The sequence below is a fragment of the Oxyura jamaicensis genome, chromosome 6 (genome assembly GCF_011077185.1).
Source record: "Oxyura jamaicensis isolate SHBP4307 breed ruddy duck chromosome 6, BPBGC_Ojam_1.0, whole genome shotgun sequence".
NCBI classification, from domain to species: domain Eukaryota; kingdom Metazoa; phylum Chordata; class Aves; order Anseriformes; family Anatidae; genus Oxyura; species Oxyura jamaicensis.
In genome coordinates, this window is record NC_048898.1 from 22,305,308 (window position 1) to 22,331,031 (window position 25,724).

General features: G+C 53.7%; 3 protein-coding genes across 6 annotated transcripts in view; 1 reads left to right on the forward strand and 2 right to left on the reverse strand.

Annotated features, from left to right (window-relative positions):
- Positions 1-1,886: 1,886 nt before the first annotated feature.
- DPCD (deleted in primary ciliary dyskinesia homolog (mouse)) lies at positions 1,887-9,383 on the reverse strand. Its single transcript, XM_035330231.1, has 6 exons — positions 9,254-9,383; positions 8,336-8,416; positions 7,558-7,682; positions 6,576-6,709; positions 3,198-3,300; positions 1,887-2,085 (listed from the first exon to the last, which is right to left on the reverse strand). The coding sequence occupies exons 1-6, from the start codon at positions 9,315-9,317 to the stop codon at positions 1,981-1,983; spliced, it is 612 nt and encodes a 203-aa protein (XP_035186122.1). The 5' UTR covers positions 9,318-9,383; the 3' UTR covers positions 1,887-1,980.
- Positions 9,272-19,810, forward strand: POLL (DNA polymerase lambda). Of its 4 annotated transcripts, none has more exons than XM_035330228.1 (9): positions 9,272-9,474; positions 10,105-10,264; positions 10,474-10,768; positions 11,466-11,604; positions 14,746-15,069; positions 15,660-15,833; positions 16,625-16,753; positions 18,772-18,940; positions 19,245-19,810. In XM_035330228.1, exons 1-9 carry the CDS (start codon positions 9,316-9,318, stop codon positions 19,607-19,609), a joined length of 1,914 nt encoding a protein of 637 aa, XP_035186119.1. In that variant the 5' UTR covers positions 9,272-9,315; the 3' UTR covers positions 19,610-19,810. The 4 variants fall into 4 exon arrangements, with proteins under 4 accessions (XP_035186119.1, XP_035186118.1, XP_035186121.1 ...); XM_035330227.1 differs by having other exon boundaries at positions 9,274-9,474; positions 10,471-10,768; XM_035330230.1 differs by having other exon boundaries at positions 9,367-9,488; positions 10,471-10,768.
- Positions 19,811-25,076: 5,266 nt separating this feature from the next.
- Positions 25,077-25,724, reverse strand: part of LOC118169101 (solute carrier family 2, facilitated glucose transporter member 9-like) — a 4,105-nt gene continuing 3,457 nt past the window's right edge. The window contains exon 9 of the mRNA XM_035330087.1: positions 25,077-25,115. Coding sequence (XP_035185978.1) covers positions 25,077-25,115 — 39 coding nt within the window. The remainder of the gene's footprint in view (positions 25,116-25,724) is intronic.

Below are 25,724 nucleotides of genomic sequence, written 5' to 3' on the forward strand. Positions count from 1 at the left end.
GAAATGCCAAGGCTTGTGGCTTACGGGGATCCTGTAGGAACATCTAAGTGGGCTCCACTCCTTTTTGCAACAGCCTTCTGAGCCTGACCAGAGCTGGGGCTTGCAGCAACCCTAGCTTTCAGCGTGCTCTGTGCTGCCTGCACGATTGTGGATGTTAGTGGATGAATATGCTGTGGATGAATGCAGCTTTGTCTGGAATCTGGTTGTCCTTGGGAAAGGAGGTGCATGAACTCTGGCTGTGAGTTTGGCTATACTGGTTAGGTAAGGGAGAGGTTTTGAATCACAAAGTGGGAGCGCTTTTAGAGCAGAGCAGCCAGCAGAGAGCTTTGTTAGGACTTGATTGGCAATTTCCAGTGTCAAGAGGCTGCTCTTTTCTTGTGATCCAGTAATTGGAAGAGGATGTTTGCTGGAGCCCATGTCTGAGCTGGGAGGGAGTGGAACCAACTTACTAGCACAGCTTTCTCTCACAGTTTGGGATCCAGCTCTGCTGGCACTCATGCCAGCTTCTGTGTAGCTGTTGTGGTGCTGTGTGTTCTCCTTGAGTCTAAGTGGCAGAGTTGATATCGAAGTGCTCCAGGCGCTGATCTGCTACTGCAAAAAGATGCCATGGCTGGAACAATCTTCCATCAACACAAAGCTGTAAATCCCAGAGACAACTGGTCTGAGATAGTGATTCTGGGGGGACCTCTGGGCTATAGGTAACATGAAGCTGTTGCTGAAAAATGGTGCTTTGTGTCAGGAGCTGCTCAATACTGTTGTTGTATTGCTTGGAGCACTTTGGGCTCTGCATGTGAGGAGAGCTTTAGGTAAATGATTAGGCATAAGACAGAGGACCAGAGAGAGAGTTGGCAGAAGTTGGGAGTCAGGGGAAGGTCTGTGTTTTCTCAGATCCTGCTGTGTTCCAGGTCCTTTAATGAAATCACGAGTGGAGTGAGGGATAGAGATATTAAATGTCTTTGGCAGAGTCCCCAGGGAGAGGCTGTGAAGGAAACAGAATAAATATGGGGTGGGAGGAGAGGTTCTTTATTTCAATGGGACTTGGGCAAGGCCCAGAGTAGGAATGAGCATGACAGCTGAGCACGTGTGTTGTCCCTGCCCATGGAAGAGGGGTTGGAATTAGATGACCTTTAAGGTCCCTTCCAACCCAAACCACTCTATGATTCTACGAGCTGGGGATGAACAGACGTGCAGAAGCCTAAGTACAGAGATGGCTGGTGCAGGTAGAGACAGTAAGTGGTGAGTTGCTAAAGCAGCACTGCTGTGGTTGTCCCCACACACATGGTGCTGTCTTTGCAGTGAGGTTTGCAATGGGCTGGGTTTGTGCACATTTGTGGAAAAGGTGTGCTGCTGCTGCCCATGAGCTTGCCAGTGACCCTTGTCACCACGCTCCCCTCCATGCCATGCAAATGAAGGCAGCTGCATTTCAGTTCCTGCACGCTGCACAGCAGCCCTACATCCTGCACGTCATGTTGCACGTGGCTGGCCGTAAGGAAACAGCTCATCACCCTGTTTCATGTGCTGTGCTCACGCCTAAGCACTGATGATGCTTGCAGAGAAACCAGGGTCACCAGAACGTCCTTTTAATGGCACAGAGGACCCCGCGCAACAGCACAATGGGGAGTTGCTTCCAAGCATATCCCAGGCAGGTAATGGGTGGGAGGAGTGGGTTCTTCTTTCCCACAGGGGGAACTACCCAGCTTTCACGTTGCTTCTGCTTGTAGAGGATGGGGAAAGGGCTGCTGGCTGCAGCTGTGGTGCACTTCCTCTGCTTGCTGCAGCTTCCCACAGCTCACAGAACGATCATAAATGGCTGTGTAAATAAGTGGACCAGCTGGCAAAGAGACAGAGCCCCCGTGAGCCTGCAAAGATTCCTCCAAACCACTGTATTAACACGACTAATTTTTATTAGAAAAGGCAAAATAAATATCATGAAGCTGTGCCAGAGAGCTGCCCCTACCTCAGCCTCCTAGCAGCCACTGCCTATTGGGTTGTACAGTCACCATCCCCACTGTTTGCTGCCTTTATCTTCTTCAGCTCCTTCTGCAGCTCCTCTTCTGCAGCCAGGATCTCCTTCGGCTTCTTGTACTGTAGGACAGAGAAATGCCTGTAGCACTCCTGTTCTGCCTTGCTCCAAGCAAAATAACCAGGGCCAAGCCCCAAGCAACATGGTGTGTGTTAGCACTGCTCTTGCTGGGTGGTACCAGCACAGCTGGGGTCCTCCTGCCAAGGGAGGATTTTCCTTTATCAGCTACCTCCAATGCCTGGTCAGAGGTGATGCCCTTGAGCTAGGGACATTTGCCAAGATCTGGAGCGTCTTTTACAGTGCAAGCAAAACTTCCCAGTTGGATGTGGAGTCCTGGCCACCACCAACACCTCTGGAATATCCTGGCAAGCTGTGTTGTGCAGATCTCTGGTGTGATTGCTGGTCGTACGCTCATGTGTGTTATATATATATATATAAAATCTGCCTTTTTTTAAAGGCAGACAGAAAAGTAAAAGTTGCAGTTCCTCTGTCCTCCCTCAGAACCCTCTTGCCCAGCTGCAGTTCAGCAGTGAATGCAGGTGCTTTTTGGCAAGGGTTTGGCCTGTAGCAGACAGAGGCTCAGAAGCACTCAAGATGCAGCTCTTGGCCTATTTCCTCTGCACACGCACCCACGCCTCTGCTGCGAGGTTTCCCTCAAAGGGCATGTGCTCCTGGTAGCTGGCTTCTGCATTTAAGACGCACGTGCTGCTCAAAGGCATTTGTCTGCCTCTGGATGCTCCTTGCAACAGGTTAAGTGCTCATTTTGCTAGTCTCTAACTTCCACCACGTCTCCCCTCTCTGGCACAAAGCAGCAGGCTTCTTAAAGGCTGAGAGACCTCCGGGTGCAGCAGGTCCCTGGACTCGTTAGCACTCATGCACAGAGCACAAGAGCATGCTCTGAGGCAAGAGAAACTTTTTGTTTCTTCAGACACTGTTCCACCTGCAAGTCACATTGATGAGCGAGCAGGGCCCCTCCTGTGGCCCAGGATGTCCTGGCCAGTGTCAGCATGCCCAGTGTAACCTGAAACCCCCAGGTACTGTGACAGAGAAGGGGGCTCTGCAGTGACCCACAGCACGTCTCCCTGCTCTGCCTCGCTTCCCCACATGTAAGAATTTTAACTTTGCGGATGGAAAGAGAAGGGCAAAGTGCTGTTCTGCGTGGCTAAAACCTCACCGTGATGATCAGGGTGTTGTTGGCGTGGGTGAAGCTCAGGGCAGCTGCGTCCAAAGGGAGCTGGTATCGGTCCAGGTCAGGAATTGGGAACTTCTTGTAGTACCTACAAATGAGAGGAGGCAGAAATAAGGTGGTGGAATTCCTATTCCCCTGAGCTATGCAGTGTTGCTCTGCAAGGTGTACTCTTACGTTTCTGTTGTGCCTGTCTTTTGTTTCCTGTACTGGGGTCTGCAGTGAACTCCCACGAGGGTAGATGGGGGGCAGTGGACCTCTCAGGGTTGGCAGGAGGACCCTGTGCTATGCAGGTAGAAATGGAGGGGTTAGAAGCTGTCTAGGCTGCTAAGAGATTTCCTGACTTTGGGACTAGAGCCTTGTGCACCTGGGTTTGCCCTCTGGGGCTGCACCAACTACACGACTTGATGGTCCTATGGCCACCTAGAGGCACGGTTGGGTTTTCAGTACCTGCCAGCAGTCTCATGAGCAATCCCCTCCAAGGAAATGGCTTATAGCTGGTACCGAGGTGCCCAGAGCTGAATGGGAGCAGGCAGCAGCTGCTGCCGTGCCACGAGGGGTTCTTCTCCATTCAGCCGGCTGTGTGAGTCCTGGCCTCTCTAGCTACCCCTGCCCAAACTGCAGTTTATTTTCCAAGTCACGGTGCAAACAGCTACAAAGGGCAAATGGCTCTCCTGGTGCAGTGGGAGGAATGTACGCAGCTTGTTACCGCAGGGCTCAAACCGTTCTGTGTTGTCACTGCTGTCGGTATTTGGGAAAGGTGGCAGACATGGATAATAAGGGAGATGTCAAAGGTTAAACAGCAGAGATTAGATGAACACAAAGACATGTTAAGGAAGTGTTAACTTCTTACCGATTAGACAAAAAAAAAAAAGCAGTACACAGAAAAAAAAAACCACTGTTTCAAAGGGCCTTGGGAGTCATCAATGAAACAGCAGCATTCTGCTGCCCCAGGACTAAGGAGAAGGGGAGAAGAATGGCTTTGGCTGGCCTCAAACTAAAATCTGTGACAAGATCAAAGGAAACCAGATCTGCCTGGCCACCCCCTCCTTCTCCTAACATTACCACTGCCTCTCGCTACAATAATTGAATCAGGTTTGGCGTTTGGGGAGGAGGCTTTCTGGGTTTGTTTTTAGAGTTTAGTTTAATGGATTTATTTTACAGCAAGAGGTTTTAAGCAAATCCCACTTGAGCAGCCCTTGCCGTGGCCAGAGGGAATGGGAGTGACTGGTGGAAGTGAAGTCTGGGCTGGGGAGGCAGCTGATGGGTGGATATCCCTGCTGAGGTAGGCAGATTCTCTGCCCTCTCCTCTCACCCCATGGCCAAGGGCAGTACTGCACTCCCAGCCTGGGTCCGGGCCCGAGCCACAATGCGTATGTGAAGTTGCCTCTCCTTTTTTTCCTACTGGAAACCTACTTTTTGTCAGCCTGGAGGGAAAACTGCTACTGGTATGCTGAGAATTCATTGCTGAGCTACTCAGTAGTGACTTGGCAACCCACCCTGGTGCTTGTGCCTGCGGCTGGCGGTCAGCGCGGCTCTGTTGCTCAGAGGCAGCGTGGCTGCCTTCCAAGGGCTGGAGAGGCTCAGAGGCTTCCTTTCTCTCCCATAGCGATGCACACTCTCTGCGGACTCCGTGCCTTTGTTGCTATCTTGGAATTAGTTGCTGAGTGGTGCCTTGCCCTGGCCAAGACTCAGGAGAAATGATATAAGATATCCTGGAGCCTGTACTAAGTGTTCTGGTGCTGGAGCCTGTCCCTGCTCCCTACTGACAGCAAAGTCATTCTGCTCCCCAGAGGCGACTTTCAGCTTTAGTTCCAAAAGCCCTTAACTTTCATCTGCAGGCCACGAGCAGCTTTCACATCCTTCAACTATCTCTGACACCAGCCGACGAGTGTGTAGCTGTCGTCTGCTTGTGGGGCAACTCTGCTGTTATCCTGAGGGTGCTACAAATGAGCTTGAAGTCAGGTAGGGCACAGGTGAAACCTCAGTGAACATTATAACCTTACAGCACCTGAACAGACAAGGAAGTTCGCACACGCACACCGCTATTAGTGGGACTAGGAGTAAATAAGACCCCTGTGATTGCAGGGGGCTGTTCTTATGGCTCACATACTCCTCTCCTGACCTGGCCCCAGGTGTGCCTGATGGGAATCTCACTCATCTTTGCTACATAGCTATCCCTACTAAATGGCCACTTTTCTGCAAATCCCTCTGCAAGGATTCAGGCCAGAATCTCAACGTATTCAAGTTGTAATTGCTGCTGCTTTCATGGGGCAGACTCTCCCTCCTTTCTAGCCTCCTCCTGGCTTTGACTGTCCAGGTGTGCTCAGGTGCAGAGCTCAACCATCCCCTTGCCACGGCCTCTGATGTGGTAAACCCCTGCCTGAAAAGCTGAAGGTTCTGCTGTCCTGAAAGCTGTTCAGTGGCCAAGGTGTAACGAGCTCTTTGCCAACAGCACCACCTACAGCCAGCCACAAGGAACGGTTAAAAGAGGGCAGGGGGCAGACTGGAAAACACCAGTGTGTTTTTTACTCACAAATCAGATCCTTCTGTGTTCTGCAGCAATGCTGGGGAGGGAAGGCAAGCAAAGGAGAGCCTGCCCAGACTTCCCTACTGGTGTATTATCCCAGTTTGTAAATAGCTTTCACTTACCTTCCAACATTCTCCCTTGTTTCCCTAATACTTCCTTGCTATCTCTCCCCAGTCCTACTGCTCTTCCTGGCTTATCCCACTGAGGCAGTAAATATTTTGGGGCACAGGGCATCTCATTCTTTGAGAGAGGCCATGTAATGACACAGGGTAAGATGAAGCTTAACAGACTTCTTTTCTCCTGTGTTACGTTTCTTTTGGCAGAATATTGTGGTGCTTCCTTTCTAGATTTTTTCTTGCTACCTCCACAAGAAATATCTTTGGCATTGGGACCATAGGACAGGTTTACAAAGGGACATGTCTGCCTTGGTGCTCATGACTTACGCTGTATCAGCTGAATCCTGCAGCTCCATGAGATACAATGACTGAATGAAACTATTGTATCTGGGGAGAAGATGGGATGCTGAAGCTTCACAAAGGCTTCAAAAGGTCTGTAGGGGTCTTACTTTATTTCTCTTTGTGGAACAACAGATTAAACACCTTGCTACTGAAACCGTGGGATAAGTTTGCAAAGCCCAGTGCTGAACATGAGGGGCCTTAGCACAGCTCTGTCTGGGGCAGTTGTGAGTGGAAAGGGGACACCAAGAGACATGCTGTCAAGTGTGTTTCCTCAAAAAAAGACAAGAGAGGACTTCTCCCCCGTGGTGCAGCCACCAGCCTGCCCTGTGCCAGCCCTCCCCAAGTGACACTCAGCCCAGCAGTGCTGTCCTTACTGACTTCTTGTTGGTGGTCCGGACGACACAGCAGCGCTGCTCCTTCTCCACGGAGACGCTGTACACCTCCTTGGGGTAGGGCAGGTTACGGATCCGCCACTGGAAGCTGGTCAGGGTGTCCTTCCTCATGAAGACAGGCTACAGCAAACAAGCACCTTTAGCAAGGCTCCTCCAGCTTCTCTCTCCTCCCTGTCCCCTCCTTCTTTTACTACCTCGAGAGGCTCTATGTTGGAGTAACTCTTCTGTCACCCTGGAGCATTAAGGACTAACTCAAGAAACTGTCTGAGTGCCAGTTTCCTGGAGCCAGCACTGCTCTGCCTTTCCTCAGGGCAGTGCCTGCTCTGCTTGCAGGAGGCTGAAGGTGCTCACCAACGAGTCTTGTAGCACAGTGTTACAGTGAAGCCAGGCCTCGTCCCCACCAGCAACCAAGCACAGAGCTCTGCCTACCCAGGAACTTGATAGATTCAGTCCTGGCTCTGCCCAAGTTTGCTGTGCAGGGCAGTGCTTTTTTTCAGATCCGGTGAGAGGTGAAAACAAAACAAAACAAAACACCTAGAAAAGATGGTGAGACGTTATAACTTCAGCCCCCTAACCTAGTGGGACAGGACGTTGAAATAGGCTGTGTTGTGTTAAGGAGCAGCCTGCTACACACTGCCTGCCTTGGCCTTTCATTGTCATTGCCCCACTGACTTGTCCTGGCACTGGCCTTCCTTTCAGCCTAAGTTTTTGGAAGCCAGAACAGTAGCTGGCCAACACAGCACTACACTTTCTCTACTTAGGGAAATTACAGACCTCTCAAAGACCTCAAAAGAACCTAAGCTTGTTTCTCTGTGCCTTGTTTCTCCCCAGCCTTTTGGGATGGTTTGTAGCAGAACAGGTTGAGGCTGTCTCTTGAGGCTGTGAGTGATCTGCAGTCTACCAGCTACTGCTGTAACCACAAGACTAGGCAGTTTTAGGTGCAGTGGTGCCTGCAGACCCTTACGTACGTTGGAGCTGCTTTCCTTTATGAGCTCTGATTCCAGTGCTCCCAGGAGAGGCGAGGCTGGCTCTCCCACTTCAACCTGCCACTTGCCGGAGCCCCCGAGGGTACTCTTCTCTCGCCATTTTCTACCTGTAGAATGGAGGAGAAGTGTTTTAATTATTTTGCTTTATATGAAGACCTCCAGCAAATGACTGCCAAAGCTGCCCAGCACACTGAAATGATATGACGATATGCCTCTTCCCTTAATTCCAATCATTTCCACTTTGGTGTAAGTGGATCATTTAGCTTGCCCACTCCTGAAGCCAGGAACTGTGCACCAAGTGCATCTCTTTTTGGCTATTTGGTGCTGAAGCCATGGTGGGGTTGCAGCAGGTGCTGTGCCGCAGCTGTGGTTTTGGATAAGATTCATAACCAGCACGTTGCCGGTCTGAGGCTGCAGAAGCCACCAAAAAGCACATTTCACTCTATCACATGCTACACCTGGCTATGTGTGCTGGCACTTCCCTTTACACTGATCGAGTCTGTTGTGACCGATGAGCAGTTTGGGAATAATGCTAAACTAAAGCAAGGTTTACTTCAGCGTGGAAGCGAGAGAGCCTCGGGTCTAAAGTGAACCATATTTATATCCCTACAAAATCTGGTGGGAGCTACGGGCACAAATCTCTCCTGGAATATTTGGGGGCGATTTGTTCCTGGCCTGACGGTGCCCCCCGGCCCTGTGAGCACAGACCTGCTGCCAGGTGCCAGCCATGGCGAGCCACGTCCAGCAGAGCACCACTTACTCACTAACTGGCCGGTCTTCACGTCGTACTCTTCAGCCATCTCCTTGCCATCCTCGAACAGATAGTGGACCTTCCGCTTGCCTGGGGACAAGGCCGAGGGTGAATAGGAATACGACCATCCCTTGTCTGGGGCCCTGTCCCCTTGTCTGGGATCCTAACCCCCCTGTATGGGGTCCCATCCCCTTGTCTGGGATCCTAACCCCCCTGTATGGGGTCCCATCCCCTTGTCTGGGACCCTTAACCCCTTGTCTGGGCCCCATCCCCTTGTCTGGGACCCCATCCCCTTGTCTGGGACCCCATCCCCTTGTCTGGGACCCTGTCCACTTGCATGGGACCTGTCCCCTTGTATGGGACCCTAACCGCCTGTATGGGGTCCCGTCCCCTTGTCCAGAACCCTAACCCCCTGTATAGGGTCCTGTCCCCTTGTATCGAACCCAGTCCCCATGTATGGGGACCCTTAACCCCTTGTATGGAAGCCATCGCCTTGTATGAGGCCCTAACTATCTGTATGGGATCCTGTCCCCTTGTCTGGGACCCTAACCTTCTGTATGGGACCCATCCTCTTGTCCAGGACCCTGTTCCTTTGTATGGGGTCCAGTCCCCTTGTCCAGGACCCTAACCCCCTATATGGGGTCTCATCCCCTTGCATGGGGCCTCATCCCCTTGTATGGAACCCTTAACCCCTTGTACGTGTCCCGTCCCCTTGTCCAGGACCCTAACCCCTGTACGGGGTCCCGTCCCCTTGTACGGGACCTCACCCCCTTGTACGGAACCCCCTTGTCTGGGCCCCTTAAACCCCCTGTACGTGCCCGTCCCCTTCCCCGAAGCCCCGTGCCGCCTCCCGGGCCCGCATCCCAGCCTCTCCAGCCGCAGCCCTCCTCACGTCCCGCTGCCCCCGCTCCCCCCGCAGCCCGTTACCGTCCTGCAGCAGCGCCGTCTTGCCGGCGGCCCGCAGCCGCTCCAGCCAGCCGGGCACCGCCATGGCGGCCGGGCCCCGTCCCCATGGCAACGCGCCCGGGCCGCCCGGAAGCACTTGCAGGCCCCGCGGCCTACCGGGGGTGGGCCCGGCCCCGGTTCCCCTCGGGCTCCCGGGGTGTTTTGGGGGGCCCCGCGGGTCCGGGCAGGGCGAAGAGGACGAGGTTGGGCTCCCGGGGTCGGTGCTGAGGTAGCGCCGCGGTGGGGCGGAGGGGATGGGGCGGGGGGGGGGGTTGCTCCGGGAGCTGCCGCCCAGCTCCCCCGGGGTGCAAAGCTCCCGAGTTGGTTTTCGTGAGGCTGTGGGTTTGGGTTGCGTTTGGGTGCTGAATTGGTGCCGTTCTGCTGGTTTTAACAGGGCTGGAGGTTTTCCTCCCGGTACTGGTTAAACTCCGGGTGTCGATCAGCTGCTCCATCGCTTGCCAGTATTTCCCTCTTAGGGATGGGCTTAAAAAGTACCTGGGACGTAAAGTTGCTTGTGTTGGATGGGAAGCAACTCCAAAATGTTATAACAGTCAAGCTCTTTCTATTATAAGAACACAGTCTTGGCAGTTTCAAGAGTACTCGAGCAGGGTCTTCTTAAGAGGCTTTTAAAGTGGTTTCTCACTTCGATTTTCCCAACCTTGTGGGATGAAATTATTGTTTCCAGGTGCCTCCCTCAGGGCGAGCGTTTTTGGAAGGTAACAACAAAAACTACCCAAACCAACAAAGGCCGTGGACAAAATATGTGAGGCTTAAGTTGTTTTGATTGTGTGAAACTGTTCTAAGTGACCTTCTTCTTTCTTACTGGTATTCAGCAACTGCAGCCGAACGTCCCGCCAGCGGAGCGAGGCCCAGCCCAGCCTATGGAGCCACGGGGGATTGTCAAAGCCTTTCCCAAGAGGAAGAAGGTGAGGGATGATTCCGGGAAAAGCATCCCTCCAAAGATCCCAAAAGAAGGAACAGGGGTACCTGAGGGTAAGTCCTGCGTGCCCATGACATGGAATAGAATGGTGGCAAACCCAGCTTGCTAGCTGGAGGTGCTGTTCCCCCATAGGCTTCTTCTGGCCCCTAAGTACGTTTTTATGTAGAGACATGGCAAGTCCTACATGAGATACGTAGCCCAGCTGGTTCAGGACACTGTTTCCCTGTCACTGAGCTCCTGCCCTTGTGCTTTTCTTTAGCAGAGTGGCTGAAACCAGTCACCGCCTACGTGTTGCAAGCTGGCATCGGCCAAGCCAGGGCAGAGATCTTCCGTAAGCAAATTGTCCAGAATGGGGGTCGTGTATGCGACCATCTCTCCTCGGAGGTGACGCACGTCATTGTGGCTGAAGACATGGATTGTGATCGGTCCTTTCGGCTCCTGAAATTAACCAAGCTGCCTTCAGGGCTGCAGCTAGTGAAGGCATCCTGGCTCAGTGCTTGCATTAGAGATCAGGAGCTGCTGAGTACCACTGGCTACGGTGTCTTTGTCCCTCAGAGGTAGGCAAATGCTATGCTGTTGTTCCTTCCTACAGTGCCTCTGTCCTAACAGCTCTAAAATTTGACCTTTGATCAAAATCTCAGACTGCAACTCTTCCTTGCTCCCTTGGGCATGATTCAAAGTCCTTTTTCACTGTATACATTGTGAAATTTAGTGTCTTTGTGACTGGTTGCTGTTCTGTGTCACAGCAGAACTTGGAGTAGAGCCCAGAGTGCTAATAGGAGTCCTGTTGCTTCCTACTGGTGCTAACGGCACCTCTTCCTAATCTATTAGTGATAGCAAGGAGATGTTTGTTTGTTTGTTTGTTTGTTTGTTTTTTAGAAATGCTGAGGATTAAATGCTGTTTCTTACTTATTGCAGATGAAAAGTAGAGAGAGAATTGACAGCTAGGCACAAGAGGAACTAAGGAGCAGAGCAGCGGGTGTCCGCAGGATAGGATCAAAATGTTTTGGCAGAGGTTTAGCAGGAAAGTCTAAGACTGAAGTAGATAGGAGTGGAAGCTGCAGGTCAGTGAGGTGGGTTGAAACTGGGGGACTGAGTCAAAGCCTGAGCAATTAGTCTGGGATCTGAGAGTGAAATTCATATTGGTTGTTTGCTCCATCTCAAAACATGCATAAAGATTTTCTGGGCAAACTTATTGGGGCTGAGAAGTCCTCCTCCTCCTCCTTCTCTACTAAGGCATCTGATCCATGCCAGGTACCTGGAAAAGGGAGAACAGCAGAAACATCAGCAGCCCCTGGGCAATGAAGAGGTCCAGCCCTCAGCAGACAAGGAAGCCGCGGAACCAAACACTAAAGCACCAGTGGGGGACTTCTCACTGCAAAGCCAGTCCGAGGTGAGGATTCCCACAGAGGTCCTGCTCCTTGTGAACGGGGCCTACCTACTGCTTTTCTTGGCTAAGAGCATTCCTGCGGGAGAGTGATACCAGATTTTCTGAGCAAAGGGAAAGTGTTCGGATGTTTCAGTAGGTTGGTGTTGGCAGATTCAGACTATGGATGTGATTACTGCTTCTCTTTATCCCTTTTAGGTGTTAAATGTAGAAAAAACACCCCTTAAATTCCTGTCCCCATCAGAATATTTCCAGCTGAAGCAGCCGTGGCGCTCCAATCAGGCCAAGGCTCACTCCCACGATCGTGTTTCCCCTGCCTCCTTTTGAGGAATATTCCCTGGCCAAGAATATCTCCCTTTCAGGAAGCTCTGATATTTCATCCCATGTTCCTGCCTGAGCCATACTGACCCATTCTCTGCTCCTTGGCAAGCACCCTGTTCAGACACATGTGCAGTGGATCAGGTTGCCGCTCAAATGATTGTGGTGGTGTGCTTAAAATATCTGCGTTGGGTTATTGGTGGCCTCTGCTGTGAGTCAGCTTCTCCAGACCTGCCATTAGCTTTGTTTTCTTATTCTGCATTTTTGCTCAAGTTTAGTGAACTCTTTTTGACATTGGCATCATCCAGATTTATCTCGGTTACCACAAACTTCTTCGAGCAGCAGTTGCCTTGTAATGCTGGCATCTGATGCCAAATTTGCTAACTCGGTCCCAGATCACAGGTGCTGAATTTGTTTCATAAAACCCTGCAGTTATTCCCTAACTGGCAGCACACTGAGGGGTCCTTTGTTTTAGGCTTTCCCTTCTCTTGAGTATGTGTTTGGGGGATCTCTTCTCCCCAGACTTACTATCTGATGTGTTATAGGGACAGTTGGCTGCTGCTTCTTAAATGCATCACCTTTGCAGTTATCCCATCTTTGCTGTTTCTTGTAATTCTGATTGATTTAGTGGCAATTGTTATTAACAAATCTCACACTTACAGCAAAAAAGGAGCTTTTGTACTTTTATGGATCCTGTGGCACCTGCCCTGCTTTCTGCTCGCATTTACTTTGGGTGGTCAGACAGCTGTTAAAGTCTGATTGAAGCCTTATTGCCTTTTTTTTTTCTCTTTTAAATCCCCTCAAGCAATGATACTTCCTGTTAGTCTGTGCACAAAAACTGTATTTGTAGGCACCTGTACAAATTTCCTTAGCGTGAACTTAGGACTGTGAGTGTGGGGAAGACAAAAGAACCCACTGGATATGCCCTAAAGACAGTACCAACCACTTTTAGGACATGGCACCCACAGAGAAGCTGAAGTTGAAATCTTTGTGGAAGTAGCATCCATTTAAGCACAGCCTTTCTGAGATTTGTTGGATGTTTTTCTCTAGGCAATGAGTGTGACTATTTCATGCTGAAGGGGGGCAGCTCCGAGAGTTCTGGGTTTGGATGTGAGCTCTGCAGAAAGCCTTTTGCTAGTCAGACTGTAGCAGCTGGTTTGTGGCTGACATCTGGATGTTGCAGATTTCTGCAAGGCAGCATTTGCAAGTGGTACCACTTATTCACTGACTGATCCCTGGGGCTGTTGCTCCAGACTGCTTTCCTCCATCTCGAGTGCAGTATTGCCTCAGCTGCCAGGCTTCAGCTGCTATCCTGGGACCCGTGCTGTGCTCCAGACAAACCAGGCACGTCCCAGTCTCACCCAGCTCTGGCAAGTCTTCTGCTGGATGATCCTGGAGGATCTTAGAAGCTCACAGGACTGTTGGTTTTGCACGTGCAGTTGTTAAAAGTCCACCAGCTTTTTTGGTAAAGCACAGAGATCCTGGGGTTTAAGTGCTCTTTCACCTATGTGACACTGCTGGCTGAGAGAGTGGGAACTGCACGCTCCAGCTGTAGAATTGTTTGCGTTGTGCTGGATAACATGCTCCTTAAAGGCTTTTAAGGGGCTTACTAACCCATCTGAACACTCTAAGGCTTTGTTGCCCTTAGAGGGAACAGCGTCTTAAGGGAGTTGCATACAGTTTCAAGGCAAATAAAACTACTTTAGTCTATCAAATCCTCAGTCTGACCCAGTTTTCAGAGTTATAAAACAAGATTACAAAAGGGAAAGCAAACAAACATCCTCTGCCTAATGACTTCAGCTCTGTATCTTGTGTCTGCAGGCCTCCCTAGCCAGCAGAACCAAAGTTTGTAAGGATGTGGCTCTGCCTCGGCTGGGCTGGTGCTCTGCAGAATCTCATAACAGGAACTGTGCGCAGCAAGTAACGGCAGGACTGGTCCAAACAGCTCTGTGCCTTCCCAGGATACTTCCACAGTGCAGGAGCTCATGGATCCCCATGGTCCTGTGTTTATACATCAGGAGAGAGGAGGACCCCAACGAGCAAAGCAGTCTTCAAAGTCTCTGTTCGGCTTCCCACTTCTATCCCCTTTTGTTCGTTACCTGAAGCCAGGGCTCATTGTTTCTTAAGTCCACACAGAGGCATCCTAATGCTGAGGGTATCAGCAAATGTATACATTGGTTCTTTCTTCTGTCACTGAGGAATGTGGAGTCCTTTGTGGCATTCCTTCCTCCCCCTTTTCTCTTGCAGATAGCCATGGGGAAAATGGGGGGGTTGTAATTTACTACCCTGTTAAGATTTTGTCTGTAACGTGAAAACAGAGTTCAGGGCATATCTCCTGTGATCTGCGTCATGGGGTGGAAGGTGCAGGGTCTGAATGTGAGAGATGTGTCTATACAGTCACCAAACCAACAAAAGGTTTCCCAGTGGGAGCAGCAAGTCAGGTTCTCTCCTAGCCAGGGATTTCAGCGTTGTCATCCCACGCTGCTGGCAGCAGTTGCTCATGTAGCCAGTGTCTTGTCTCAGTTAGGTCTCAGGGGCTTGGCCTTAGGAGGTGCCTGTGTGCTTGGCTCACATCTGGACAGCAGGCTCTAGTCTCATGTGCTTTGTGAGATGTGTGTGTAGCGTCAAGGGGTGCCTGGGTAGCTTGGGACATTGAGAGCTGTGTGTGCTTATAACTAACAACTTCCTGAGATGGCAATTTGAGCACTGCATGCCCTGGAGGTTGGTTACTGCTCTGACTTCCTACTCCCAGGAGCAGCCTGTGCCAAGGGGACATATGTGAGGCATACACTTATTCTCACTTGACTGCTTTTCTACCTCTCCCTAAAGAAAGTCTGTGACGATGAAGACAGTGAAGGAGAAGATGCTAGTGTCACCCAAGGGGATCTGGAAGCACTGATTTCTGGCCACTACCCTGTGAAATTGTCGGAGGAGACCAGTGACAGCTCTTCCACAGTGGCTCAGCCTGCCAGCAAGTGGGTTTGTGCTCATTCCTCCGACAGCAAGAAGGAGAATCACAACCAGTGCATCACAGAGAAGCTGGAAGTGCTGGCAAAAGCCTATTCTGTCCAGGGGGACAAGTGGAGGGCTCTGGGCTACTCCAAAGCCATCAATGCACTCAAGAGCTACCACAAGCCAGTCACCTCCTACCAGGTAAAACACCTTCCCAGGGGAGTGGAGCAGAGAGATGGACTCAGCATCCTAACCCTGTTATATGTCAGATCCATTCCTGTATCTGTCTGGAACAGCTTATCTTCAGGCCCTGGAAATTCCTTTGTGTGGGAGGGTTATGGTAGTAGTTGTGTAGTGTGTTGGATTCATTGACCACCAGCAGAGTTTTCAGATCAGCAGAAAAGTGGAGACAGAGCCTCTGACGGTCAGATCTGAGCACCCGTGAGATAAACGCCTTCCCGAGGCACAATGCATGGACATTTTCACCTTCCTAGTGAACAACTAGGCTAGCACTGGAGATAATATATAAAATTAGCTGGATCTGGGCCTGATTGACTGATGGTTCGGCCGTTCAGTGTGGTAGTGTTTCAGTCCTGTTCTGCACGCTTGTCCTTTTCCACTTGGCATTGAGCTGATGCACCCTATGTAAGCCTGGCCTGGAGAGGAGAGCCGCTCACAGAACTAGTCCTGCCACCTCCCAGTCACTGCCCGAACGGCTAACCAGGCTCCGAGTGGTAGCTGCTCCCCAGCTTGTCTGTGGCCTTCACTTTTCTTGCTTGGTTTCTTGCTAGGAAGCCTGTAAAATTCCTGGGATCGGGAAGCGAATGGCAGAGAAGATCCTGGAGATCTTGGAGAGCGGGCACCTGCGGAAGCTGGATCACATCAGTGAGAGTGTGCCTGTGCTGGAGCTGTTTTCCAACATCTGGGGAGCCGGCGTCAAGACAGCTCAGATGTGGTACCAGCAGGTGAGTTTAGTGTCTCACACACGCAGTTCTCAGGCTGTGATTTGAAAACTGCTTCTGAGTGGGGGAGAATTACTCTGGGGGAGTAGAGGACAAACGTGCAATAGAAGGAGTGGGGCACACACTGTTCTGTTACCACCACTGCTTGGAGCTCACCTCACAGTGCTCACTCCAGTGACATTGTTAAGAATCAGCCTTGAGCCAGGACGCTTTGGCTGTCAGAGCTCCCAAAGCAGTTGTTGGCCTGGCTGGCTCCAGCAGCTGTTGGGAGCATCCGTCCACCTCGTTGTTAAAATGAGGTGGAAGTAATTGTGCCAACACGAGCAGCCCAGCCCATAGGGTAGGTTCCTTCTTTAAGAACAGTTCCTGAACACAGATCTAATGAAGCCTGTAGTGTTTGCTTTGTGATTGGATTCTTTGCTGTCTAAAAATATGCTTGTGTTCACACTGTAGGCTTTCCCTTATGGGGATATTCTGGGTTTCTTTCCTTTACCTGCATCACTTGCTTTCCTTCAAGCAGTAAGCGCACAGTTGCCTTAAGAACAGTTCCCTTCTGCCAGGTCCGGTTAAGAGTCGAAGTCACTGTGGGGTGGAGATTCGAGGTGTGTGTGGGATTGCCTAAATCCCTTCTCTTCAGGAACCAGGCTGTAAGTGATCTCCACATGTGATCACAGAAGCTGTGACTAGCCTGGACTTGAGGCAGGTTAAACACAATCTCCCCAAATCTTAGTTGAAAGCATTTGAAGAGCAAAGGCTCGGCAGATGTTTGAATGCCATCACATCATCTGCACTAGGGTTTCCGGACGCTGGATGATATCCGCACGAAGGCGTCTCTCACCAGCCAGCAAGCTGTGGGACTGAAGCACTACGAGGATTTCCTGGAGCGCATGCCCCGGGAGGAAGCTGCAGAAATAGAACAGACCGTGAGTAGCTCAGCCCTGGGCCCTTGGAGTGGAGGACTTGCCGCGGCCTGGCAGGAGGATGCAGGCTGTGGAAAGGTCTCTTACAGCTGAGCTCTTTCAGCCTCTTCTGTCTGCAGTGTCAGTGCTTGGGTGGCTGCTTTGGGGCATAGACCCACCAAGCTTCTACTTTACTCCACAGGAAGGTTGAGTTTGAGTGCCTGGCAAGGAGGAGGATACTTCCCAGGTGTCGGTTCCACACACGGCTTTGAAAATGGCCGCATGTGGCACATTGGGATGAGCAGGTTCCCAGCTCCCCTTCCCTACCTCTCATCTTCTCTGAGATACCTGCTTTTGGCTGAGGCCTCTGCACTGTTTCCCTGCTGCTGCTTCTCCAAAGGAAGCTGTGAGCTGGTTGGCAGTGTGAGGACAGACCATGGGGATCCTTGCTGGAGGCAGAGGGCTTCCAGGTGCAGGAGGGTGCTGCTGGCTCTAGCAAGCCACGGCACTCCAGAATCATGGGGTGCTAAGCCGGTGTACCCTAATGTGAACAGAGAGCTTGGGGCACCATCATTGCTACCCCTGTGCTCTCCGATCACCATGGAAGCAGCAGCCAGCGTGACCCTGTCACTCGGCCACAGGGCCTGGCCATGAAGAATACGCTCCTGACGGGCTCCTGCTGGGGTGTCAGCCCCGTGTGCAGGATTAGCCCTTCTGGTGGTGAGCGGTCCTTTTCCCAGGCAGGCTGGTTTGAGGAGCTGGCTCTTGGGGGTGGGCCCATTGTTATCTTGATGGGATTACTGCGCTCCCCTCCATACACACGCACACACCTCTGATCCAGGCCCAGGAGAGAGAATAAGGGATTAGTAACTGTCTATGCTGCCTGTCACAGTGAGATCTGAGGAGCTTTTAGGCTCTTGGGTGGGGCTGGGAGTTTTCTAGAAATCTTCATTTAAAGCCAGAAGGGGGGCAAGGACACCAGAGGAGGACTTGCTCCGCATGAGAAAGGCTTGTGGCTTCTTGAAGCACCTCTGGGGCAAAGGTTAATGGGTTTATCTCTTGCTAATGAAGGATGATCCCCAAGAGTGACAAGGGGCTGTGGGCATGGACACTGCCTCCCTGAACCCCAGCCCCTGTGATGGCCTCGTCACTGGGAATTGCTGAGCCCCTAATTATTTGCTGCCAACAGGGTGATTGGCACAGTCAGACCGAGAATACTTCACTCCTGTCCAAGGGCCTGAGAGCCTTGCTTAAGCATTTCATGAATGAAGCCATCAGAAGTGGCACTGTCTGCACAGAACAGGAGCTGGGGTCCAGCCTGGAGGTGGCTGAGACAGGGGAAGCTCTGATTATGTGCTGATGATCACTGGCAGCAGCGTTGTTATCAATTTTGTCAAAACTTCTGGGACATTTGTGGTTTTTCCTGGGTCAGGAAGTCCAGCTCTCCTGCAAAGGCAGAGCTCTAGGCCAGAGCGGACTTGAAGGGTCGCTCACAGATTCTCAGCTGTCTTGGAGGAGTCTCCCTGAGCCCATCTCTGCTTCTGAAGCAGGACCTGTGATGACCTTGCCTTGAGCAAGTCTTTTTGTGGTTAGAACCAGTTTTTGTGGTTAGAACCAGTGAGCTTTGCCCTCCTGGCCTGCAGGAGAGCCAATAGCCCTCTGTTCTTCTCCTTCCTTAGAAACTGAAGGCTCCGACAGGTTGTGCCCTGTGCTGCCTCCTCATTGTTGCTGCACCTTCCAGCTTGTCCCAACCCACAAAGGCTGATGCCTGATGGCCAACTCTGTGGCAGCAGAATGGTAATTCATTGTGCTGTGTGGCGGTGGGCTGGGCATGTTCAGGACTACATGGAGGCCACCCCAGCACAAGTGGCTTCTGACAGCAGGCCAGTCTTCTCCTTGGAGCAGTTTGCCATGTCTGCTCTGTACAGAGACCCTGGAACTGCAGGGCAGGCTGAGGCAGGTGCAAGATCCTTTGCTGCCTGGGCAGAGAGGGCACGAAGAGAATGGTCTCTGACTCGTCTCTCCTCTTTCTCTTCCTGAAGGTCAGACAAGCAGCCTTGGCCCTGAAGCCTGGGCTCGTGTGCGTGGCTTGTGGCTCCTACCGCCGGGGGAAGCCCACCTGCGGAGACGTGGACGTGCTGGTCACTCACCCCGACGGGCAGTCTCACCGCGGGGTGTTCAACAAGCTGCTCGACAGCCTCCACAGGAGCGGTAAGAGGGCTGGCAGCTGGCACATGCTGCTCGAAGCTGTTCCCATCACAGCCAAGCTGAGGAGGGAGGGAGGTCTGAGCTAGATGTGAAGGGCAGGTGATTGCTTTTCCCAATGGCAGGACAACTTGTAAGCCCTGAGTACCACCTCCAGCCAGTGTTAGGAGGGAGTATTGCTGCAGTTCAGCCTGGCTTCTGTCTGCGTGAGGCTGTCAGGGCTGAGGCTGTGTTGTCCTCAGCTGCTGCCTGGACAGTTCAGGATAGGGACATCAGTCTCTGCCACTCAGCTCCTGTTTCCTCTCTGCAGGCTTCCTTACAGATGACCTAGTGAGTCAGGAGGACAATGGTGATCAGAAGAAGTACCTGGGGGTCTGCCGCCTCCCGGGGCCAGCCCGGCGTCACCGCCGTCTGGACATCATCGTGGTGCCTTACGGCGAGTTCGCCTGCGCCCTGCTCTACTTCACCGGCTCGGCTCACTTCAACCGCTCCATGCGCGCCCTGGCCAAGACCAAGGGCATGAGCCTGTCGGAGCACGCCCTCAGCTCGGCTGTGGTGCGAGGTCCCGGTGGTGTCAAGGTGCTACCTGGTCGTATTCTGCCCACCCCCACCGAGAGAGATATCTTCATCCAGCTGGGACTGCCTTACCGGGAGCCCTCCGAGCGGGACTGGTGACACCCTGCTGTCACCCAGCTGCCGTGCTGCTGGTTTGCAGGGGGCTGATTTCCCTGGTGCTGCTCTGCAGTGACTGCAAGCTGGGGAAGGTAAACCAGCAAATGGGGCCCTGCTGCTGCTAGCAGAGCTTTGTGGCTTCACCCAGCAGAGGGCGTGGGCTGGAACCAGGCTGGAAATGCTGCCCGGTGCCACACGCATCCTGTGTCCCAGCTCTCAGGCAGCCCCTGGCTCCCATCAGCTACCCTGGCCGCTGGACCAGGCCCCCTCCCCTGCTCACTGCTGCTAGGAGCTGCTGCTGTAGGTATCACAAAGGTCCTGCTGTGTTGGTGCTGTGCCCTCCGTCCATCTGACCTGACTTCTGTCATCTGGCAGGTCTCCTTAGGTGGGGCTGGGCTGCTGCAGCTGCCACCAGCTTCCCCTGGTACCCAGTAACCCCTGAGGAAGCACAGGGACTCAAAATGCTGCGTGTGCTTGCTTTCAGCCCATCGTGTGCTGAGCACCTGCCAGTGCAGAGAGCTGTGATCCCCCTGCTCCGGGCACAAGGGCTCCTTTCCTCTCCGTGCAGGGGAGGAGAGGACCTTGGGGTTCAGAGCAGCCGTGCTCGGGCAGGGTTTGAATGTAATGGCACTGAATGTAACCTGGCAGGGCCGTGGTTTGCTGCACACAGGGCGCGGAGACAGAGAAACACAAGATAGTTGTGTTAATTTGGGCAAAGCAAGGCTTTCCCGTTCTGCGTGCGTGGTGGCCAGGAACTCATCTGAGCTTTGTGTGCGTGTGAGTGTACGTGTAAACGCGTGCTCAGCCCTTCACTTCCAAAGGAGTGAATTTTATTTCTCAGGAAACCTCAGCTATTTCTGTATTCTGGAGATGAATTTTGCAGGGGCTTTCGGTGCTCTGCAGCACCAGCTGCTGGGAAGGCCAGGGTGGGTATTCCTGTGCCAGGACCGCCAGGCTCACACTGCCTGGTTTTTTGGGGTCCTGGTCACTGTGCACTTTGCTGTGTCATTGTCACACGTGGCGATGAGCTGCGTGTTTGCTGCTGGGGCAGGCACAAGGGAATCAAACCTGGCAGTTTTGCACAGGTTCTTGCCGCACTGTCAGCTGGGGCTGTCGGGCACCAGCAGTGGGTTCTGGGCTCTTTGCTGGGGAGGCCTCGACCCAGGGGTGTCTGTGGACAGTCCAGCCGTTCTACACAACACTTGGTGGAGATGAATGTCACCTGGCTTGTCGTGGTGCTTTGGAATTTGAAGTATAATAAATCCCATCTCTCTTTTTCCTTGACACCTTGTCTTTTTGCTCCCTGCCTCTCAGCTGAACTGCTCGCCTCCTCCCCTTGGTGGACACAGGTTCTTCTCCAGCCCTGGGTGCCAGGGCGAGCTGTTCTGTGCGGGGCTGGGGCTGCCCCTCACCACGTCAGGTGCTGGGGACATCACTGGAGGCAGAGGAGACACAGAGCTGCTGGTCCCTAGCTCTTTCCCCTTTGTCCTTCCCTGTAGGGCCACAGTTTGCACCGTGGTGCCAAATGGGTGCTGCAGCAGCACATCAAAGCCCCGGCCTCGCTGTCTGTGATGCTTTTACAAAGGGGGAGGCCAGACACGGGGAGCTGGGGCTGCTCAGGTGCGGGACCATTCTACAGGCCCCTTGGGAAATGCAACCTTGGGAAAAGGCAGCAAGGGCGGCCCTACTGCACACACTTTGCGCCCCCCAGCAGCCCCCACACTGTCCTGCTGTCCCCCTGCTCCCTGAGGGAAGGGGGTGACATCCAGCTGTCCCTTCCCGCCCCAGGGCTCCCTGCCCAAGAGCTTTGGAGGGGGCAGATTGCCCTCCTGTGGCCAGCAGCAGCCGCAGCTGGGTGGCCCAAGGATGGGAGCCGTCACCCCTGGGTGCCTGCAGCAGGTGCCTTGGGTGAAGGAGCACGGCCAGGCTCTGCTGCAATGACCAGGGGTGACATTTCTGTGTGCAGGGCAGGAGCTGGCCCCCACATTGCCCCAGCACAGCCTTTGCCTCTTCTGATGTCACCCTCGTGAAGAAGGTAGGGGGCTCCTGGGGTGCCCAGGAGGAGGTGGGTGGATGTGGGTGCTGAGCCGCCAGGATGGGTGCAGGAAGGGTAGGGTGAGCAAAGAGAGTTTTAGGCCTCTCTGAGGGGTGTTGCCTGGTTCCTGCTTCCCGGGAAGAGGCTTCGGTGATTCCCCTTCCTGGCTGTGAGTCTGATCATCCTGAAAATTAAACCCAAACCCAAACGCAGCAGCGCTCTGAGAGAATTCGGGGAGCCAGGATGGGTGCTGAGCCCCTTGCTCCCACCCCTGTCCCTGCACCCAGCCCTGCCCTGTGTACCCCAACGTGGGCACAGACAATTCCTGTCCCCAAATCAGCTCCTTCTGTCCTCTCAGGGTAAAAGGAAGGAAAACCTGGGGCCGAATTGCTGCGGTGCTGAGCATTGGCAGCTCTTCCACCCCAGTCCCTGCCCCCTGGGGAGGGCACCCATCCTCGGATGTCATTCTTGTCCTGCTGTGGAGCTGGGAGGGGGTTGGGGCTGGCGGAGAGGGGTGTGGAGGGGACATTTGGGCTGCTAACGGTGGCACTTCATATTCATGAGTAAATATTTGCTAATGGCAGCGCAGCCGGGCAAATGTAACGGAGCTGCTCCCCCCACCAGAGCAGGCAGGGAAATGAATATGAATTTATCATGATTAGGTGAACCCAGCAGGGAGAGCGGGAGAGAGAGAGGGCTAGGCAGGGAGGGGGCGGGCGAAGATGGATCTGTGCAATAAAATTAAATAAGGACACCAAATAGAGCCACTTCTCACGCACCCGCCCGCCCGCGTGCTGGGCCTCTCCCGCCCTCCCTCGCTCCTCCGGTTTGCTGATTTCTCTCTTTCCTCAAATTTATGAGGCCAATTATGAAGATGAGGTTGGAAGTTCTCAGAAGTTCACTAAATGCAAAGTGCGGTCCCCGCTGTTCCCATCAAATTAATTAACCAAGCGCTATTGATGGCCAGGCGACGGCGGTGTGGCACGGAGAGCCAGGGGAGGGCAGCCGGGGGGGCTGCCGGGGGGGGTACAGAGCCCTGCAGGGTGTCCCCGGGGGGGGAACATGCAGAGTGAGACCCCATGTTGGTGGGCAGTGGGAGATGGACCAGGGAAACAGCCAGGGAAGGAGTTTTTGGAAGCTGTTTGGGCAGGGTCTGGTTTCACCAGCGGTGGTCAGACGTGGCCAGGTGCCCCCAAAACAGCTTTGTTTCACACCAAAAGTACGTGCCATGTATTGTTCGTGCTTTTATGGCATATTGGGACCTTCACCCTGTAGTGCCATGGGGTCCTGCCTGCAGAGGACCTTGCTCCTGGGGGGACATCTCTCCTGGGGGGCATGGCTCCGGCCGCGTGCTGCCGCATCCCCTGCTCAGGCTCCCCTGTGCCGGATTTACTCCGGTCCCGCTGCTCAGTGGGCTCTCGATGGGCTGGAAACCGGCACAAACAGAGGCATTTACCAAGCCGCTGTCCCTCCAGCAGGGCCGTAAGTCAGGCTCCCCGTCCCCTCGGGGAACGGGAGGCTCCTGCTCCGGCGGCGCCGATGTTCTCCCCTCTCGCGGTGCGTGTGTTACCTGGGGACAATTCACCTGCTTGTGGTGAATTTTTAGAAGAAATGGGCTGGCAGCTCTGCAGCTTCCGCCACTCGCAGCCTGTCTGCGAGGCCACACGTGTCTACACTGAGGAAAAAGAAAATCACCGATGTGGAAAGGAGCAGCTTGCAGACAGCCAGCCTGTGGGAACGGGGTCCCCGCATGGACTCGCTGGTGGCTGAGCTGGTGCTGAGCTCTCGCTGCAGCCCGGTCTTCTCTAGGGTCCCTGGGGTCTGCAGCCAGCCCCCAACCTTCGCAGCCAGCCCCAGCCCCGTGCAAATGGGTTGTGCTCTTGTGCGAGGCTTGGAGGGTAGTGTGCGAGGGAGATGGGCAGAGCGCCTGTGCCCCCTGTGCCACGTTTCCTTAGGAAATGAGGCCCCAAGAAATAGGGAAATGAAGACGTGAGGTTGCAGGCGGCTTGGATAAAGCCTTAGCGGAAACCAACTGGGCCCCCCCGCTGCCCAGCAGCCCCGCCGGTGGTGCCGGTGCCCGTCCTCGCCGCCGAGACGGCAGCAGAGGGAGCTGGAGGACCGGGTAACGGCGGCGAGGGGCAGGCTGCGGGCAGCCGAGGCTGCGCTGGGGGTCCCCGCCTCGGGGGCAGCCCCCCCAGCTCCAGCCGGGCTGCCCCATGGAGGCTTCGTCCAGGAGCACGGGGAGAAGAACCTGGAGGTCTTCATCTTCCCCTGGGCATGGCCCGAACCCTCTCAGCAGGCTCAGCAGGAGAGCGGGGATGCTGATAAGGGATGCTGATAAGGGATGCTGATATGGGATGCTGATATGGAATGCTGATATGGGATGCTGATATGGGATGCTGATATGGGATGATGATATGGGATGATGATATGAGATGCTGATACGGGATGTTGATATGGGATGCCAACATAGGATGCCGATACAGGATGCCAAAATGTCCTGGGACAGAGAAGCTGGAGAGGAGCCCTGTCTCCATCCCCAGACCACCCCAGGACCAAGGGGAGCCCTGCAGCACGTGGCAGGTGCCTGCCAGTGCTGTGCCCCGGTCTCCTTGCCCATCGGGAGCTGATTTATGTCCGGGCCAGCCCGCGCTGACCTCCTACATTGGCTCAGGCACTATAACTAATGGCAGGTCAGCAGAGCTACAGCACAAGTGAAGTGGCTGGTGGGGGGCTGCGGAGGGGGGGGCACAGGGCAGAGGCTGCCAAGGCTCTGTCTTGAAATGTCACAGCGACCCCGAGCCAGGGGAAGCTGGGGCAGGATCAGACCCGGTCCCCAGCCTGTCCTCCTCTCGTCCTGTTTTACCGTGGGGGAGTCTGGGCCAGCAGCACCGAGCTTGGAGGGGTGGCTCATGGTGGGGAACCGAGTGAACCGATGGCTTCATGATGGTTAAGAGCAGAGCCAGGGGGAGCAGCAGGTCCCCGAGGGACCAGCGAGGACCTGGCGCAGGTACGCTTTGCTTTGCTAAGTTGCCCTGAGATCCTGCATCCCCACAAAAAAACACTCCCCAGCACACTGCTCACAGCCTTCACGTGCAGCAGGTCCCTGACACACACAGCTAACATCGTGCCCGTGATTTATTTATATATTTTAACCCTTAAGGACCTGAATTCAGGCTGGCTTTGGGCAACTGCAGCTTGTGGCTTGCAGCCCCCTTGTGCATCAGCTCCCACCAGGTCTATCCAAAACTCATCCCCTGGTCTGACCGCGCTGCAGAAGCAGGCACTTGGTGCGTTCCCAGCTGGCTCTCGGCGGAGGTGATTTGTTTGAAATGATTTCCATGGCCTCTGCACTTATTTTTGCCGCTGGCATAGGGAGAGCAGGTTAAATCTGTGCTGCTAGACAGCATCAGGATCAGGGATTGCGGGCTGCCGTCAGAGCGACCTGTCGGAGGATATTGCTAAGCTCGCACTCTGAGCAACCCGAAAATTAGATGTGGGATGTAAAAGCTGATGAGTACAGGTAGGTGAGCCCAGCTCCAGGCTAGCAGCTTTTACTACAGGGCTAGGAAACTCTGGCTGAAAAGAAAAAGAAAAAAAAAAAAAAAAAAGGATCAGTTTTGCTCCAGCAATATTTTAGGTTTGTCAAAACCTCCTTGGAAGGCCTACGCAGCATGGGAGAGACACGGGGAGCTGTAAATAACTGGGAGCTTCAAAAAACCCTCCCTGAAGTGACCGATAAATCCCCTGGGACATGACGGGGATCGCTCGCGGACCCATCCCGGGCAAACCCAGCGCTGTGCTGGAGAAAGAATTACTCTGGGAGGGCTGCTCGGGGCAGCACAGAGCGGTGCAGCTCCGGCCGCCCTCCTTCTCCATCGCCCAAGGCTGCCTGAGGACAGCGGTGTCCCCTGTCCCGTCCCAGTGCCACCCGCTCCCCGGGTGCTTCCCGGAGCTCTGGGGATGCCCAAAGTAGAAGGGATGCGGGACCCACCAGCTACTCAAGGTAAATAAGTCCCGCTGCAGCCAGCCACCACGCACGGCACCTGCCCTGTGCCCTCCCACGTCCCCTGTGCCCCCCCC

What these genes read in the sequence shown, in the direction of transcription:
- POLL (XM_035330227.1), top strand. Translation starts at nt 9,316, where the DNA reads ATGGCGGCCGGGCCCCGTCCCCATGGCAACGCGCCCGGGCCGCCCGGA. An exon ending in GGCAGGGCGAAGAGGACGAG is followed by an intron (nt 9,475 to 10,104) that starts GTTGGGCTCCCG and finishes ACTGGTATTCAG; the next exon opens with CAACTGCAGCCGAACGTCCC. An exon ending in CTGCAGAAATAGAACAGACC is followed by an intron (nt 16,754 to 18,771) that starts GTGAGTAGCTCA and finishes CTCTTCCTGAAG; the next exon opens with GTCAGACAAGCAGCCTTGGC.
- DPCD (XM_035330231.1), bottom strand. Translation starts at nt 9,317, where the DNA reads ATGGCGGTGCCCGGCTGGCTGGAGCGGCTGCGGGCCGCCGGCAAGACG. An exon ending in TAAAGGAAAGCAGCTCCAAC is followed by an intron (nt 6,710 to 7,557) that starts GTACGTAAGGGT and finishes TGTTTGCTGTAG; the next exon opens with CCTGTCTTCATGAGGAAGGA. An exon ending in GTCCGGACCACCAACAAGAA is followed by an intron (nt 3,301 to 6,575) that starts GTCAGTAAGGAC and finishes TCTCATTTGTAG; the next exon opens with GTACTACAAGAAGTTCCCAA.